Raw genomic sequence first — 17,931 nt, forward strand, 5'->3', positions numbered from 1 at the left:
TACACTGTATAAATGATCACCATGTCGATATCTGTCAAGAAATAACATGCATAAGGAATACTGGCATTTCCTGCAAATCACGGCCCATTTCTGGGATCCCACACTATTACAAGCTTTGACTATGTCATCAGCGAGGAAGGAGAGAATAGCTGTCTGAGCATCGTGGTGTTGTCGGTCAGGGATCATTTGGGAATTTAATGGGTCATTGTTTAGGATTGTGATAAAAGCACTATGTTTTCATTTGTTTTATGATTAAATCACTTATCAAAGTTTAATAAAAAACTATTTTGATTAATAAATCAATGGATTTGAATTTGTAAACGATTTGCTACATATTATAGAAGATTTTGACTCATATATGTTATTTTGGAACAATGTTTTTTTTTTTTTTATGACTCTTCTGACTTTATGTTCCAGTTATTTGCAGTTGAAATATTTTGCACCAAAAAAAAAAGTGTACTTGGAATAATGTACTCATTTAATACTGTACTTGTATGTGTATCATTATACATAATGCAGAAAAATGTGTAAGTCATGCACATATTTTTGGTTGAATACATTACCATCAAAAGATAAAACTTTATCTTTCGTTTTGGTACTTTTTTTTTAATCAAATTTCATTTTTATGAAATTAAAAAATATTTCTTAAAAATCACACTTCTTTATTCAGAAGGTTTAGACTGCTTAATCTAAAGCACATAATGACCTCAACTAATTAAAATATACACGTATTGCACAATGAAATCATCACTTTTATAACCAGCTGACTTTTGCAAAATCAACAGATGCACGCAAAATATATATATATATAAAGATATTTTCAAGTCACTGAATATCACCAGGAGTTCAGTTAAAGCTGTGACTAAGACATAGAAACATTGGCAATAAATTGTTAAAAAATGTATATCAAGATGTTGAGAGTTGTTTCAGATAACAGCACTTTGCAGTGGCATGCGTTATAAGTAGCCATTGTATAAATTCATTTAAACTGTGCAGCATTTTTAAATATTTTGTTGGGAAAAATATGGTTAATGTGATCATTTGCAGAGACATGGACAGACTCTTTCATACTGTATTTACCAACCTGTTGTATAGAAGACAAAGGTTCACTTTGTCATTTACTTTGTAGTGTTTTTGAAAATCACAGGAAATATCACATTATTTCACTCTTTTGTGTTTTCTTTAAGAAAACATACATGTAGAAGAAAGAGCTACTTTTACCACGAACAGCACTTGTGTGCAATTCAGGCATTTTTAGGGGGGGAAAAAACATACTTTCATGCACTGACATGTTCAAGAACCAAGGTCACAAACATCTCGTCTCACTTCTGCCTTGGCCACATGTTCCTGTTAATGTTTGTCAGTTTTCACCTTCCTGTAGCTCCGCCCACTGTTTGATTTGGCAGTGGGAAAAGTTTCCACCAAGTTGCTGATGGTGCAGGTTGCGTAACACTGTGGCTCATATAAATGTATGTGGTGATGTGATGTATGTGAGTGCAAAGTGTAGAGAAACAGACATGATGAAGTTCATGGTCCTCGCCGTCCTCATCTCTGCTGGTGAGACAATTTCTACCATAAAAAGTCACACAGCATGTTGATGATGATGTGGATCTGGACAGTTGTGCACATTTTCCCCGTTTTAAAGCATCTGTTTGCTCCTTGGCAGCCTACGGGTGCGGCGTGCCAGCGGTCCCTCCTCTGCAGGGCAGGGTGGTTGGAGGGGAGGACGTCAAGCCCCACAGCTGGCCGTGGCAGGTAAAACATGCCGAATGATGGGCTCCAATACGGCGGGGGGAGCGTTAAATAATCAGGCCGAGGGGCCCCAAATACAGCTGCATTTTGTTCTTTCACATATACAATGTATGTAAATACATATGAAAAAAATTATCCTTTTAATTTCTCATTAGTTCACTCTTTGGACTGTATATGAGGTAAAACAGCACAATTAATGAAAACATCAATAAGTTACACATTTAACTGCCAGTCAGTTTCTCAGTTTGCATTACAGTGACGGTCAATTAAAGGACAGAAATCATGCTCATAAAACGACAAAGCTGTTGCTGTTTCAGACATAAAAAGCCACAGACACACATGAGGTCATTTTGAAACAGTGTAAGAATCATTCAGCTGAAGATAAAAACACCAAATTTGGTATAAATACTTCTGAGAAGTCATCTTCAAAATAATAATAATAATAATAATAATAACAATAATAATAATAATAATAATAATAATAATAATAATAATAATAATAATACAATTAAATAAATAAACATTAACCACATGAAATTTAAAATTTTAATTGGGGGTGGGTATTATTGAAGTAGATATGTGTAAGAATATTTCAGTTGATGATACAAACACCAAATTTGGTATAAATACTTCTGAGAAGTCCTTTTCTTCAACAACGCCATTAGTCACATGAAATGTACATTTTTGGTTTTGGGAGGTAAAATGTTGAAGTCATTGTTTCATCTGTTCAGCCGTCTAATCTGGAAGTTTCCAGACTTCATGCTCTGATATCGGAGCAAAGCATACTCCGTCACAGAGAATCTCACCGTGTGCTACGCTGACCACGTTTAACCCACAAGCCAATACGGTTCACTGGGGTGTGGCCATTGATGTGCCCAAGCAACTATTTGAACCCATAGGTCAGAGTTAGACAAGGAGTGCGGACTAGTGTTCATCCAAAGGACACGGCTGATTTTAAAAGTAAAAGTACTACCTCTACTACTAAACTCTGACTCCCCAAACACTATCACACATTCTACAGCACGCATGTACACTTACTAAAAACATATACAATCTATCTAGAAAGCATGAAAATATTAGCCTGAAGTTAATTTCACACCCCCTCTAGACAACAGTACAAAATTTAACAGGTACAACACTGAAGTAAAAAAAAGACTGCAAATATGTATGATGAAAATACACATTTCCGGGCCACATCTTAAAAAATGACCACTATCTTGGAAATTGAAGTGGCTAATGGCTTTTTTTTGTTTTTCTTGCAAAAAGTAGACCAATGTGCAGAATTTGCATCTTATGTCACAAAATTTCAGATTCTTATGATATATGCAGTAAAACACAATGCAGATTCACCTGAACACACACAGGGTCGTGTTCCTACAAAAATCTGTGACATTATCCTTTAATTAAAAAAATAAACATAAGAAAGATGATGGTGGATCCTAAGTGACTGGTGTGGTGTGTGTGTGTGTGTGTGTGTGTGTGTGTGTGTGTGTGTGTGTGTGTGTGTGTGTGTGTGTGTGTGTGTGTGTGTGTGTGTGTGTGTGTGTGTGTGTGTGTGTGTGTGTGTAGATTTCTCTGCAGTACAACAGACAGGGCGAATGGAGACACACCTGTGGAGGGACTCTGATTTCAGACCAGTGGGTCCTCACTGCCGCCCACTGCATCAGGTATTGAACACAAAAACCATCGATAAATGGAAATTCTCACATATTTCACTGTAAGAGGTGTAGAATAGACGAGCAGACTGTATAAAACAGGTCAATTCAATATATAACCCCTGGCAAAAATTATGGAATCACTGGCCTCAGAGGATGTTCATTCAGTTGTTTAATTTTGTAGAAAAAAAGATCACAGACATGACACAAAACTAAAGTCATTTCAAATGGCAACTTTCTAGCTTTAAGAAACACTATAAGAAATCAAGAAAAAAAGATTGTGGCAGTCAGTAACGGTTACTTTTTTAGACCAAGCAGAGGAAAAAAATATGGAATCACTCAATTCTGAGGAAAAAATTATGGAATCACCCTGTAAATTTTCATCCCCAAAACTAACACCTGCATCATATCAGATCTGCTCGTTAGTCTGCATCTAAAAAGGAGTGAACACACCTTGGAGAGCTGTTGCACCAAGTGGAGTGACATGAATCATGGTTCCAACACAAGAGATGTCAGTTGAAACAAAGGAGAGGATTATCAAACTCTTAAAAGAGGGTAAATCATCACGCAATGTTGCAAAAGATGTTGGTTGTTCACAGTCAGCTGTGTCTAGACTCTGGACCAAATACAAACAACATGGGAAGGTTGTTAAAGGCAAACATACTGGTAGACCAAGGAAGACATCAAAGCGTCAAGACAGAAAACTTAAAGCAATATGTCTCAAAAATCGAAAAATGTATAACAAAACAAATGAGGAACGAATGGGAGGAAACTGGAGTCAACGTCTGTAACCGAACTGTAAGAAACCGCCTAAAGGAAATGGGATTTACATACAGAAAAGCTAAATGAAAGGCATCATTAACACCTAAACAGAAAAAAACAAGGTTACAATGGGCTAAGGAAAAGCAATTGTGGACTGTGGATGACTGGATGAAAGTCATATTCAGTGATGAATCTCGAATCTGCATTGGGCAAGGTGATGATGCTGGAACTTTTGTTTGGTGTCTTTCCAATGAGATTTATAAAGATGACTGCCTGAAGAGAACATGTAAATTTCCACAGTCATTGATGATATGGGGCTGCATGTCAGGTAAAGGCACTGGGGAGATGGCTGTCATTATATCATCAATAAATGCACAAGTTTATGTTGATATTTTGGACAATTGAAAGGATGTTTGGGGATGATGAAATCATTTTTCATGATGATAATGCATCTTACCATAGAGCAAAAACTGCAAAAACATTCCTTGCAAAAAGACACATAGGGTCAATGTCAACGAGCAGATCTGATTTGATGCAAGTGTTAATTTTGGGGATGAAAATTTACAGGGTGATTCCATAATTTTTTCCTCAGAATTGAGTGATTCCATATTTTTTTTCCTCTGCTTGGTCTAAAAAAGTAACCATTACTGACTGCCACAATCTTTTTTTCTTGATTTCTTATAGTGTTTCTTAAAGCCAGAAAGTTGCCATTTGAAATGACTTTAGTTTTGTGTCATGTCTGTGATCTGCTTTTTTTCTACAAAATTAAACAACTGAATGAACATCCTCCGAGGCCGGTGATTCCATAATTTTTGCCAGGGGTTGTACTACAGCACGACTGCCTGATGTAGAGCCCACACCGCCCTTGTTTTGGCCCACAAATGAACAGGTTTTATGCAAATTAGCAAATCACTGATCAGCAAAAGGTCCTTTAAAGAAAAATTTAAACATCAACACTGTGACCAACAATTATTCTCTGCATAAAGAATTAGTGGTAATGGAATCCTGTGCAGAGAATTAGGCAACACTCCCTCTGGGTGTTGTTATTTGAGATTTTCTGTCTGTTGTTTACACAGCCAGGATGGATGTGTAAACAAATTTTATAGTGTGTGAGATCCCCACATGTGTGTGTATGTAGCCCCACTCCGACTGTACAGCTGTTACACTGAACCAACCCTTGTCCCTCTGCATCAAGCAGAGGAGGGAGGGTTGGAGAGGAGTGGCCGAGGAGGAAAACCTTTGCTTTGATCCTGAATTGCTGGAAGCACTTTGACATCTAGTGGCAGGAAAAGAAATTGCAGCACCTTTCAAGAGAGGTGTTTTTGTTATTTGGCAATTTCAACGTAGATTTACAATGTCAATTATTTACAAACAACAATACTTTTAATTGTAATATAATTGTACATATATAATTCATGCATCATTAATGTTGTTTTTCACTTAGGCCTCCATCCAGGTTTACTTTTAGACCTTTACAGGAAATAATTGTGGCGCTTCTCTGGTTAAGTGAAAGTGAATTGTTCCTATTGCCCCCTAGTGGCTGGTTTCAGACCAAATAAACTGGAAAATAGAAATGTTTTATGTTGCAGTGTTAAACAAAAGGGCATCTGCCTCAAAATGTAAGAATCATTCTGACCAATTTTTTTTCCTGAATATTAAACTTTTTGAGAGACTAGTGCTCCTATGATGGGTAAAAAATTTGTAAAGATTTGATGTGTTTTCAAAATTATTTATCAAAATTATTTAACAACTTTAAGATAATGGAATATTAACAGTAAGCTGCAACTAGCGGCCCGGGGGCCAGTTACAGCCCACATTCTTAATCAATGCGGTCCTCAGCCCATTAGTCAGGTCAAGCATTTAGCTTGTTTGATTAAAAATGCAACACTGGATTGTGGGTTTCTTAATCTACTTTTTTATTTAATAACCCATAATCAAGTTGTCTCTCCGTTTTGATCAAGTTAACACATAGCTTGGACCTTTACTGTGAAGAATCTATTTTGATTGCAAAATGAACCCATTCCTGGTGTAAATTGAGTGGCACATTTATGTGTCAAATCATGGTTTACATAGACCATTTTTCTACATAAAATCAGAATACAATTTGATGGATTTATATATATATATATATATATATATATATATATATATATATATATATATATATATATATATATATATATATATATATAGTAGTGTTCAGAATAATAGTAGTGCTACGTGACTAAAAAGATTAATCCAGGTTTTGAGTATATTTCTTATTGTTACATGTGAAACAAGATACCAGTAGATTCAGTAGATTCTTACAAATCCAACAAGACCAAGCATTCATGATATGCACACTCTTAAGGCTATGAAATTGGGCTATTAGTAAAAAAAAAAGTAGAAAAGGGGGTGTTCACAATAACAGTAGCATCTGCTGTTGACGCTACACACTCAAAACTATTATGTTCAAACTGCTTTTTTTTAGCAATCCTGTGAATCACTAAACTAGTATTTAGTTATATAACCACAGTTTTTCATGATTTCTTCACATCTGCGAGGCAATAATTTTGTTGGTTTGGAACCAAGATTTTGCTGGTTTACTAGTGTGCTTGGGGTCATTGTCTTGTTGAAACACCCACTTCAAGGGCATGTCCTCTTCAGCATAAGGCAACATGACCTCTTCAAGTATTTTGACATATCCAAACTGATCCATGGTACCTGGTATGCGATATATAGGCCCAACACCATAGTAGGAGAAACATGCCCATATCATGATGCTTGCACCATCATGCTTCACTGTCTTCACTTTGAACTGTGGCTTGAATTCAGAGTTTGGGGGTCATCTCACAAACTGTCTGCGGCCCTTGGACCCAAAAAGAACAATTTTACTCTCATCAGTCCACAAAATATTCCTCCATTTCTCTTTAGGCCAGTTGATGTGTTCTTTGGAAAATTGTAACCTCTTCTGCACGTCTTTTATTTAACAGAGGGACTTTGTGGGGGATTCTTGCAAATAAATTAGCTTCACACAGGCATCTTCTAACTGTCACAGCACTTACAGGTAACTCCAGACTGTCTTTGATCATCCTGGAGCTGATCAATGGGTGAGCCTTTGCCATTCTGGTTATTCTTCTATCCATTTTGATGGTTGTTTTCCATTTTCTTCCATGCGTCTGTTTTTTTTTTGGTCCATTTTAAAGCATTGGAGATCATAGATGAACAGCCTATAATTTTTTGCACCTGCGTATATGTTTTCCCCTCTCCAATCAACTTTTTAATCAAACTACGCTGTTCTCCTGAACAATGTCTTGAACGTCCCATTTTCCTCAGGCTTTCAAAGAGAAAAGCATGTTCAACAGGTGCTGGCTTCATCCTTAAATAGGGGACACCTGATTCACACCTGTTTGTTCCACAAAATTGACAAACTCACTGACTGAATGCCACACTACTATTATTGTGAACACCCCCTTTTCTACTTTTTTTTTTACTAATAGCCCAATTTCATAGCCTTAAGAGTGTGCATATCATGAATGCTTGGTCTTGTTGGATTTGTGAGAATCTACTGAATCTACTGGTACCTTGTTTCCCATGTAACTATAAGAAATATACTCAAAACCTGGATTAATCTTTTTAGTCACATAGCACTACTATTATTCTGAACACTACTGTATATATATATATATATATATATATATATATATATATATATATATGGCGCACAACAAAAAGCACGTCCGTGTTGAAAGTCTCACAGGACAAGTTGTGACATGTCCAGCTGTTACAGAGTTTCTCAGATACTCACTCGACTGAAAAGCCACCGAAAGCCGTTTGAATCTTCCGAATGGTTTCCAACATGGACGTGCTTTTTGTTGTGCGCCATGAGCGGCTCCGTCCCGATGCGCGAATTCCTCCGCACGTCTTTCATTACAAAATCTCCTGCAACAGTGGAATGTGCTGCAAAAGTGCTGATGTCCACCTCTTCCACAGTTTCTCTGGTAGTCAGATGACGTCCCGGATCAACACAGTGTTCACTTTGGAAATGATCTGGTTGTTTCAGCCTGTCGATGGCCACTCGGAGCGCGGTGCACCCTCCGCCGCTGTGGGCCGTCTTTAATCCGGTTGTAATGGTCCTTAATCTGTGTGACGCCCAGAGTATCCTCACTGAAAGCCGTCTAAATCTTCCGAATGGTTTCCACCTGGCTGTCTCTCACAGTTTCTGGAAAAATTTGAATCAGCGCTGCTCCAATAGCTCAGCCATTTCCCTGACAATGAAAATCCGACGAGGGGGGTGGACCACTGCTCACTCAAAGCCTGCCCACAGGCGAATGACGCAACCGACAGGCGTAAAAAACTCATGCATGCGCACGAAGGTTCAAGCTTGGCTGATGCAAGCGCACATGATTCAAATCCATATAGTTTTTTTTAACATAAAAAGGTTGGATAGTTTTCTAACAGACCTCGTATATATATATATATTTATTTATTTTTAATCTATATGCTAAGAGACAACTGTATTTGTATTTATGTCTGTCTCCTGTCCAAATGGCACCTCGGAATATATTCAAACTGGGCACACACATAGTTTGACATACGGGAGTAACATAATCTATTATATTATAATAGTTAATTATAGTTTATTATATATATATATATATATATAAAATTATAGTTAATATAATAATTCATTATATTAGTTAGTAGAAATAGTAATAGTAGTAGTAGTAGTAACAGCAGTAGCTCTCTCTCCTTGAGGCAGCTTTAGTCACACCCTAACAGCTCTCTGGAATCCAGGATGGGTGGTAGGTGATGTTGGCGAAGATGAAGTTTTCATTTCAGTCTCTGAATCATGTCACTTCACAGCAGCAGCAGAGAGTACAAAGTGGCTCTGGGAAAACACAATCTGATGGAGACGGAACCCAACGCTGTGCTCATGGGCACTGCAAAAATTATTGTGCATGAGAAGTGGAACCCGCTGTTCATTCGGTAAAACAAGCGCTGTATAATATAATGCGTAAAAACAGCAGCACCACAGATGTACATTGAATGAAAATGTTTTTGTCCCTCTACAGTAATGACATCGCGCTGATCAAGCTGGAGTCCCCCGTCAGCTTCTCAGACGCCATCATGGCTTCTTGTCTCCCTCCTGCAGGTTTCATCCTCCCCCATAATGAATCCTGCTTCGTTACTGGATGGGGTCGGATCAAAAGTCAGTGTTTGCCCGCTTTTCTCTTTCTATGCTCAAAATGATTAAAAAAAACTTCATAAGTGTTAAACCTGCAAAAAAGCAGTCTTTGAAGACAAGTCTTAAAACCTTTTTATTGCTTAACTCTGTAGTGTTTATATGCATATTTACTTACTATAATAATATTTACTACTATTTACTATACTGCTGTTTATTAGCCATTTTGCAGCTTTTCACAATTTTTAAAGGTTTTAGTCACATTAAATATTGATAAAACCTTTGAACAGTACAGTAAATTATTTATGTATAAGTTATGCTTCAAAAAATATTTGAAAAATGAGAAATTATATTTTACTCCTGTATATTTGTTAACAATTATGAGCTATTTTGCAGCTTTTCACACTTTATTCACATTAAATATTGATAAAACCTTTGAACAGTGCTATATATTCTTTATGTATAAACTACACTTCAAAAATGTCTGACTAATAAGAAATTATATTTTATGTACATTTATTTACAATTATGAGCTATTTTATGGCTTTTCATAATTTTTAAATGCTTTAGTCATAATAAATACTGATAAAACCTTTGAACAGTGCTATATAGTCTTTATGTATAAACTACACTTCAAAAATGTCTGACTAATAAAAAATAATATTTTATTTATGTACATTTATTTACACTTATGAGCTATTTTATGGCTTTTTATAATTTTTAAATGCTTTAGTCATAATAAATACTGATAAAACCTTTGAACGGTGCTATATATTCTTTATGTATAAGCTACACTTCAAAAATGTCTGACTAATAAAAATTAATATTTTATTTATGTATATTTATTTACAATTATGAGCTATTTTATGGCTTTTCATAATTTTTTACATGTTTTAGTCATAATAAATACTGATAAAACCTTTGAACGGTGCTAAATATTCTTTATGCGTAAACAATGCTTCAAAAAACATCTGAATAATAAGAAATAACATTTCATTTCCCTTCCTCCTGTCTCTGTTCATACTTTATTTCTGATTTTTATTGAGTAAATTTGTAATAAGCTAAATCTAATATTAAACCACTGTGACATGAGAACAAACACAGATACAGTATTTTATTTTGGGTCAACTGTAATTAGATTCTGATTAAAAATCCCCAACATCTGTGTTGGTCACGATTCTTTCACCTGAGCATAAAAGTGTCTCTCACCAGCACAGCTGGAGGTCCGCTGGCTGAGATCCTGCAGCAGGCTCTGCTCCCCGTGGTGGACTACAACACGTGCAGCAAGTCTGACTGGTGGGGCTTCCAGGTGAAGGACACCATGGTCTGTGCAGGTGGAGACGGAATTGTGTCCGGTTGCAACGTGAGTATGATAAAACACAGACATTACGTGCCTGCATAATGTCACCTGGACGTCCGAGATTATGTCTGTAAACCGCTTCCACAAGTCCAAAAACTGGCTTGTTTTGTCACCATCACAATCAACAAGAGGTCCAGTTCCAGCCTTTTGAGGACACGTGGCCACTTCTTAAGAATTGCCTGTTGCAGTGGTGTCCAAAGTATTCCAGAAAGGGCCAAGAGGGTGCAGGTTTTCTTTGCAGCCACCTGTGGCAACAACTGACCTTTTGTCTGCAAAGAAAGCCTGCATCCTCTTGGCCCTTTCTGGAATACTTTGGGCACCACTGACTTATTGGTATTTTTTTTAACAAAAGCATCAACCTAAAGACATTGGTGCTTGTTACGTATTGTGAACTGTATTTTGTATTACGTACGTACATTTTTAGCTTTACCGTTTGCATAGCAACCTGATGTTTTTGTCTCGTGTCTCAGGGAGACTCTGGAGGACCTCTGAACTGCCTGAATAAGAGCGGTGCCTGGGAGGTTCACGGGATCGTCAGCTTTGGTTCCGGAATCAGCTGTAACTTATACAAGAAGCCCACCGTTTTCACCCAAGTCAGCTCATACATCGACTGGATCAACTCCGTAAGCTCTCGCCGCCCGACCCGTTAAAGTGTAGACATCAATTTATCCACATCATTATATTATATTTTTTTTCCCATCTACAGAAAATGGTGACCTATTGAGAGGACGAGCTTTAAGGATCATGACACCATGAGCATTTCTAAATTAAAATATGTGAATAAAAAACGGTTACACTGTCCTGCGTGTCATCCATGTCTCATTATCAGTAGTGTTCCAAACGTGTCCTGAATATGGTAAATATTACTCCGTACGTGTTGTCAGACCTGGTTCTGGAGGGTGTTGGACCGTTGACCCTTGTCATCAATCCTGTTTGTGAGTTTCATGGATGGGATTTCAAGGTGTGGTCAAGGATTGGAGGTTGTCCACTTTGGTGATCTCAGAATTGCATTTCTGCTTTTTGCAGATGATATGGTTCTGTTGGCTTCTTCAGACAGTGAGCCTGAGCGTGAAGTGAACAGCACCTTCAAATCTGAGAACATGGTCCTCAGTCAAAAAAAAACAGGTGGATTGTTCCCTCTCAGTCAGGGGAGAGTTACTGCCCCGAGTGGAGGATTGAAACATCTCAGAGTCTTGTTCACAGGTGGGGGGTATTATGGAGCCTGAGACTGACAGACGGATTAGTGCAGCAGTCAATGTTCTACGGACAATTTATCAGACTGCTGTGGTGAAGAGTTGAGCCAGAAAGTGAGATTCTTGATTTGCCAGTCAATTTATTCTCCTATCTTCAATTGTGGTCATAAGCTTTTGGGGATGACCAAGATAAAGAACAAGGTCATGGGTACAAGTGATAGAAATGAGGTTCCTCTGTAGGGTATATGGACTTCCACTCAGGGACAGGCTGAATATCCAGGAGCTGCTTCTTCGCGTCAAAAAAATCCAGTTGAAGTGGTTCGGGCATCTGGTGAGGATGCTCCCTGGTCCTCTCTTACAGAGGTCTTCCAGGTATGTCCAACATGGTACAAGGCCTTGGAGAAATGCATCTTAGAGGAATTACATCTCGCAGCTGGTTTGGGATCAGCACAGGAAGCGTTAGAGGACTTGGCCGAGGACAGGGAAATGTGGGAAGAGCTGCTTACTCTGCTGCCACCATGACCCAGAAAAGAGACAGAACATGAACAATAAATATTATTTATGGGCTTTGATGGAGTTGTCTTTCACCGTAAACCAGATTTTCCATCAGAAATGATTCTACCAAGTACACCACCTGGTGCATTCTCAGCCTCCACCATGTTTGACTTTCTGCACTTTAATCAGTTTTTCCATAAATAGAAGTTCATTTCATTCAGCACGAATACAAAGTTTTAAAACGACACAACAGCCTCGAGGAGCTGAGTGCTTCTTGTTTTGTTTTTTTTTTAAGGCCATTTAAATGTTCTCATATTAGTTACAGAACATTTATTTTAGCATTAAAAAAAACAACTCAACACTTTCAGGTAAAGAAATCCAAAGTGTGTCCGAGAAACGAGAATCTGTTATCTTTACGTTCAGGTAGATTTTGATTCAGTTATATTTAAGCCTGCTTTATGTGAGCTTTACAACACATCATTTTAAGATCACACACACACAAATATATATATATATATATATATGTGTGTCATTTATATTTAGTTTCTACTTAATTTTATATATACACTCAGGGACTTTTATACTCAGATTTATGTTTAGTTATATTAGGAGTTACCAAATCTAAGAGTTACCAAATTATCTGACACTAAGGGACAAGGCGAGAAGCTCAACTATCTGAGAGGGACTCTGAGTAAAGCCGCTGCTTCTTCACATAGAAAGGAGCCAGCTGAGGTTGGTTTGTTTATCTTCTGGTGAGAAGGCCCCCTGATGATCTCTCCGGGGAGGTTTTCTAGGCAGATGCAACTGGGAGGCAGTCCCAGGGACAACCCAGAGTAGGATGTAGGGGTTATATTTCCCAGCAGACATGGGAACACCTCGGGTTTCCCTGGGAAGACTGAAGAGGATTTGGCTGAGGATAGGGAAGTGTGGGACGAGCTGCCACTGTGACCTGGAACTGGATAAGCAGCAGAAAATTAATGAATATACTTAATTTAGCTTTAAAGTTAGGTTTGTGTTCCATTTTGTGTGTAAAACAAAAACAAAAACCCTTTCACACAGACGTCGAACCTGCTGTGGTGCCAAATTATCATCTCCTAATTGTGCACACCTCAGTGTTATTCTGTAATTAATTTTCTAAACCCGCTTATTCCAATTAAGGGTCATGGGGGTAGGGCTGAATTGTAGGAATAAGATCTGAGCCATCAAAACATAACATACTTTACACAAATACAGTAAAATATGTTAATATCACAGTATGACAAACATCCCAGGTTCAAGGCTGCCCCAGGCTCCTTATAGACCTGGAGTGGTGCTAGAAAAACCAGATCAACCTGCAGATCTCATGCCAAACCTCCTGTGGTGGCCCTCAGCAAAACAGGAGCCGCACAACAAAATTTAAATGAGTAAGAGTGAGTTTGCTTTTTAGAAAATCATAAAAATGTTAATTTAGCAAAAAATGCTGTTGGATTTATGGGTTTACAATCTACTTTAAGTTACTAAAGCTTTCCAACGAAAAACCTACAGGTTGTTCTGTTCTAGCACCTGCAGCTTCCATTTCTTATATGACAGTGTACAGTCACCATTTCATCTAACCTGCATGGCTTTGGAGGAACCTGGAGCACCCACAGGGAACCCATGCAAACATGGGGAGAACATGCAAACTCCACACAGAAATCGGACGTTCCGGCTGTGAGGCAGCAGTGCTAAGCCCCTCAGTATGATGTCTTCAGTAACTGAATATGTAAATTAAAAAAAAAAATGCTGAAACATTTGCAGCATAAAACTGAACATCACTGACTTGGTCTCAGTCAGTGGCTCGTGTGCTGAGTTGTCTGCCTCACATGCCTGGACCTGGAGTGGACCTGGACCCAGACCCGGCCCTGGACGGGAGGTTCAGGTTAAATGTGAAAAACACTTCTCAATTGACAGCATGAATAACAGATTTTTATGCAAACATTTTAAAATGTAGCATGTGATTCTTCTGACCTTAACTTGTGACGTCATTATTTGATTAAGAAAGACTTTCTGCCGTTTTCTCCAGACTGACGGCAGGGGGCGCTGCAGGCATATCTATGGCATAAGCAATCTTGGACTAGACTACCATCTAAAGTGCAGGAAAAAAAATCAAAACCACAGACACACACGGCTGTGTGGATGCTGCAGAAAGAGCTAGAAGCAGCCTGAAGAAGATCCAGATCCCCTGATCCACCACCAGTGAGATCACAGCACCATGTGATGTGCACCAGTCAGAATGAAACAATTAGTTCATTAGTGAAAAGTACAAAAAATACTGAGAAAACAGATTTGTTTAACCAGTCTGCAGTTTGTAACATGAGTAGAGCTGCAATGATTAAACTATTAAAGAACTATTTGGATATTTAACCGAGTCTTTTTTTAAATTGTCTACACTTTTTTTTTATTTCAGTGACTTAAGTAGTATTTTTTGGGTTTATTTGACTCTTCTCTGGCAGTAAAATGAGTATAGTTAAACTGTGGACAAAAGAAGTCTGAAAGCATCATCTTGGGGTCTGGAAAATACTGGTCAAATTTATTACGTCCGCCAAACAACAAAATCATCAGGGTTTATTTATCTGTCTTGTCTGTCTGTTTGAAGGATTACGTATGAAAAAAAAAAAGAAAAACCTTCACAGATTCTCATTAAATTTGCACCACAGATAGATATTAGGGCATGAAAGACTACACTCTGACTACATTTTGGAAATGATCCAGATCCGGACTCAGGTTTTCAATTTGTATGTTTCACTTTGTCGGATTTTCAGGATTACGTCAAAACTACTTAACAGATTTTTGCCAAATTTTCACCATACATTGGTGTTAGGCCTTGGATGCAGGGGTGGTGGCCAAGTGGTTAATGTGCTTGGTTTCAGTTCAGAAGGCTCCGGGTTCAAATCCCACCCCTGCCACATTTCTCTATGTAATGTGGAGTTGCATCAGGAAGGGCATCCGGCATAAATTTGTGCCAATTCAACATGCAGATCCACATTGGATTTGTTGTGGGGACCCCAAGTGCAAACAAGGGAGCAGCCGAAGGGACTTACTATTGGTGTTAGGCCTTGGAAGACATAGTCAAATTTTGGAGGTAATCCGTATCCAGATTCTGGATCAGGATTTCCTTTTAGACTTTTAAGGATTACGTCACAACTATTTCACGGATATGACATCATGATGCAAAACCAAGATCATAAAGACACTATTTTATTTCATCTTGTGAATTAAATATCAGATTTCAACATCTTGATCAGTCGGACCATTCCAGATCAGTATACAATTACTGCATTGTGTTCTGGAATCCAGATCCAGGTAAAGTCCAGGTCACGATGTGAATCACCTATCTTTTATTTTGAGTCCACGTTAACCCTTGGCGGACATCAGAAATCTTAACCATGAAAATGGTTGTTAGCCCTAAACGAGCATCAACATCATTTACCTCAAGAGAGAATTTACAAATGCTTACAATTATCAAAAAAAAAAAGTTAAAGAACAAAGAAACCACATTTCTATAACCAATCTGCAGTTTGTAGCACGAGTACAGCTACTACAGCTGATTTGTTTTTTTAAAATATGGGTTAACTTTTCCATTTTTATTTCTTACAATTTTATGGGCCTAACAACTAATCGATTGAGAATAGCCCTAGTTGGCCAGCCCTGACCATGCGTAAGCATAATTTGCCTCAACATAGCTAATTTACAAATGCTGACTTTTATATCACAAAAAATAAATAAAAATCAGTCTACACACAAAAAAAATAATAAATACTGCAAGGAAACATGTCTTTAATCAGCTGCAGATTGTAACATGAGTAGACCTACAACTATTAATTATTAAACTATTAAATAACTTTTGTCATAATTAGTCTTTTTGAGTCTTTAATATCAAAATTTTCTGATTTCAGCTTTTTAAGTAGTATTTCCTAGTTTATTTGACTCCTCTCTGACAATAAACTGGATAAAAGAAGTTCTTGGGTTCCGGAAAATATCAATCTATTTAACAATTTCCTTTTTAAACCTTAAACATGAGTCAACATAATTTACCTCCAAATACACAATTTACAAATACTTATTTTATTTTTTCACAAAAAAAAAACTGTCTTAAAAAATAAAGTTAAAAAAAATTGGGCAGCAACATCAGAATACCAGAAAAGTAGATTTTCACAGTTCATATAAAAGAACGACGGATTTGATTAAGAAGCAATAAACATGATGTGACAGTGATGAAACGCTGCTAAATCAAAACATGTTTGATTACTGATCAATACTGCTGACGAGGTGCAATGATACAATACTGACAATCATGAAATAAAAAGGGCACATGTGGACTTTACATCACAGAAAACACTTAGTGTCGATAATTGTGTAACACAATTTTTGTTCCTGGCGTCTGTTACATTTCAACTGCTTATGTCTAAAGTCTATGGAAAAATGACTACATTCAGCACAAACTTTGATTTTATTTAACGATCTAGAAAGTTCTAAAAGTTTCTTGAAATTTCTAGGTAATTCTGGAAACTTCTAGAAAATGCTGGACAGTTCTAGCAGTTAAAGAATATTCTAGAAGTAGTGAAGGCGAATCGAGAATATTCTTGAAAACAGACAAATTTCAAAATATGATTGTCCTGATCACAGAAGCAAAGTTTCTGTGGAATAACAGCTATTTTCTATTTATTTAAGGCATAACAGGTTAGGAAAACACACTGTGTACCCAGGAACAAAACAAAAATAAAAATTTGTTACATAGTGTTATCATTCATTCCATGAATATTAGACATAGATTTTTTTTATTATGACATTCTTAACAAATGGTGCTGCACCAGTTATTGTAGCAATTTTAAAAATATAAATTTTCAACAATCCTTATCAGTTTTCCCAAACAAGTCAAGTTTTCTCAGTAAATGTCATTGGTCAATAGAACTGCAACAATTAATCACCAGCTATTTTCATAATCTATCAACCATTTTGAGCAGAAAAAAAAAAAAAAAAAAAAAAAAAAAGGGGTCGGACAATTAGCCAATTATTGCTGTAGATAATCGATCAGGCTGAACACACACACACACACACACACACACACACACACACAATATATATATATTCTCTGTTCTATTCTAATCCTGGTTGATTATCTACCTTACTGATTATCAGTTAACCCTAGTTTGTTTTACTTTTAGGGGGCCAAGAACTTTGATTTTAGCTTCCTAAATGTAAATATTTTTGTGGTTTCCTTACTAATTTATTGCTTAAATTCATCTTTCAGGTTGTGGAGAAAATTATATCGCTGCAGACGTCATCTTGAGCACTGAAAAATTCTCTGCAAACTTTTGTGCGAATTTCTAACAGTTTACAAACCAAACATGAACCAAATCAACAGATTAATGGAACGTGGAAATAATTGTTACTAGCAGCCTTACTGGTTAATACTTTGGAATGTAGCATCCCTGACAAATATCCAGACGTTCTAGCGCAATTCTGCTATTATTATCTTATAATATTATAATTATAATCTCAAAGAAACAATTTCTGCCAAACACGTCAACT

At 37.2% G+C, this 17,931-nt stretch overlaps 1 protein-coding gene across 1 annotated transcript; it reads left to right on the forward strand.

The window, feature by feature from the left end:
- Positions 1 to 1,394: 1,394 nt before the first annotated feature.
- Positions 1,395 to 11,343, forward strand: LOC117511532 (chymotrypsin-like elastase family member 2A). Its single transcript, XM_034171539.1, has 7 exons — positions 1,395 to 1,557; positions 1,667 to 1,755; positions 3,322 to 3,419; positions 9,015 to 9,137; positions 9,224 to 9,360; positions 10,551 to 10,696; positions 11,164 to 11,343. The coding sequence occupies exons 1-7, from the start codon at positions 1,485 to 1,487 to the stop codon at positions 11,341 to 11,343; spliced, it is 846 nt and encodes a 281-aa protein (XP_034027430.1). The 5' UTR covers positions 1,395 to 1,484.
- Positions 11,344 to 17,931: the final 6,588 nt, after the last annotated feature.

The sequence above is a fragment of the Thalassophryne amazonica genome, chromosome 6, assembly GCF_902500255.1.
Source record: "Thalassophryne amazonica chromosome 6, fThaAma1.1, whole genome shotgun sequence".
Classification (NCBI taxonomy): Eukaryota; Metazoa; Chordata; class Actinopteri; order Batrachoidiformes; family Batrachoididae; genus Thalassophryne; species Thalassophryne amazonica.

What these genes read in the sequence shown, in the direction of transcription:
- LOC117511532 (XM_034171539.1), top strand. Translation starts at nt 1,485, where the DNA reads ATGTATGTGAGTGCAAAGTGTAGAGAAACAGACATGATGAAGTTCATG. An exon ending in ACTGCCGCCCACTGCATCAG is followed by an intron (nt 3,420 to 9,014) that starts GTATTGAACACA and finishes GTCACTTCACAG; the next exon opens with CAGCAGCAGAGAGTACAAAG. An exon ending in TGGAACCCGCTGTTCATTCG is followed by an intron (nt 9,138 to 9,223) that starts GTAAAACAAGCG and finishes GTCCCTCTACAG; the next exon opens with TAATGACATCGCGCTGATCA.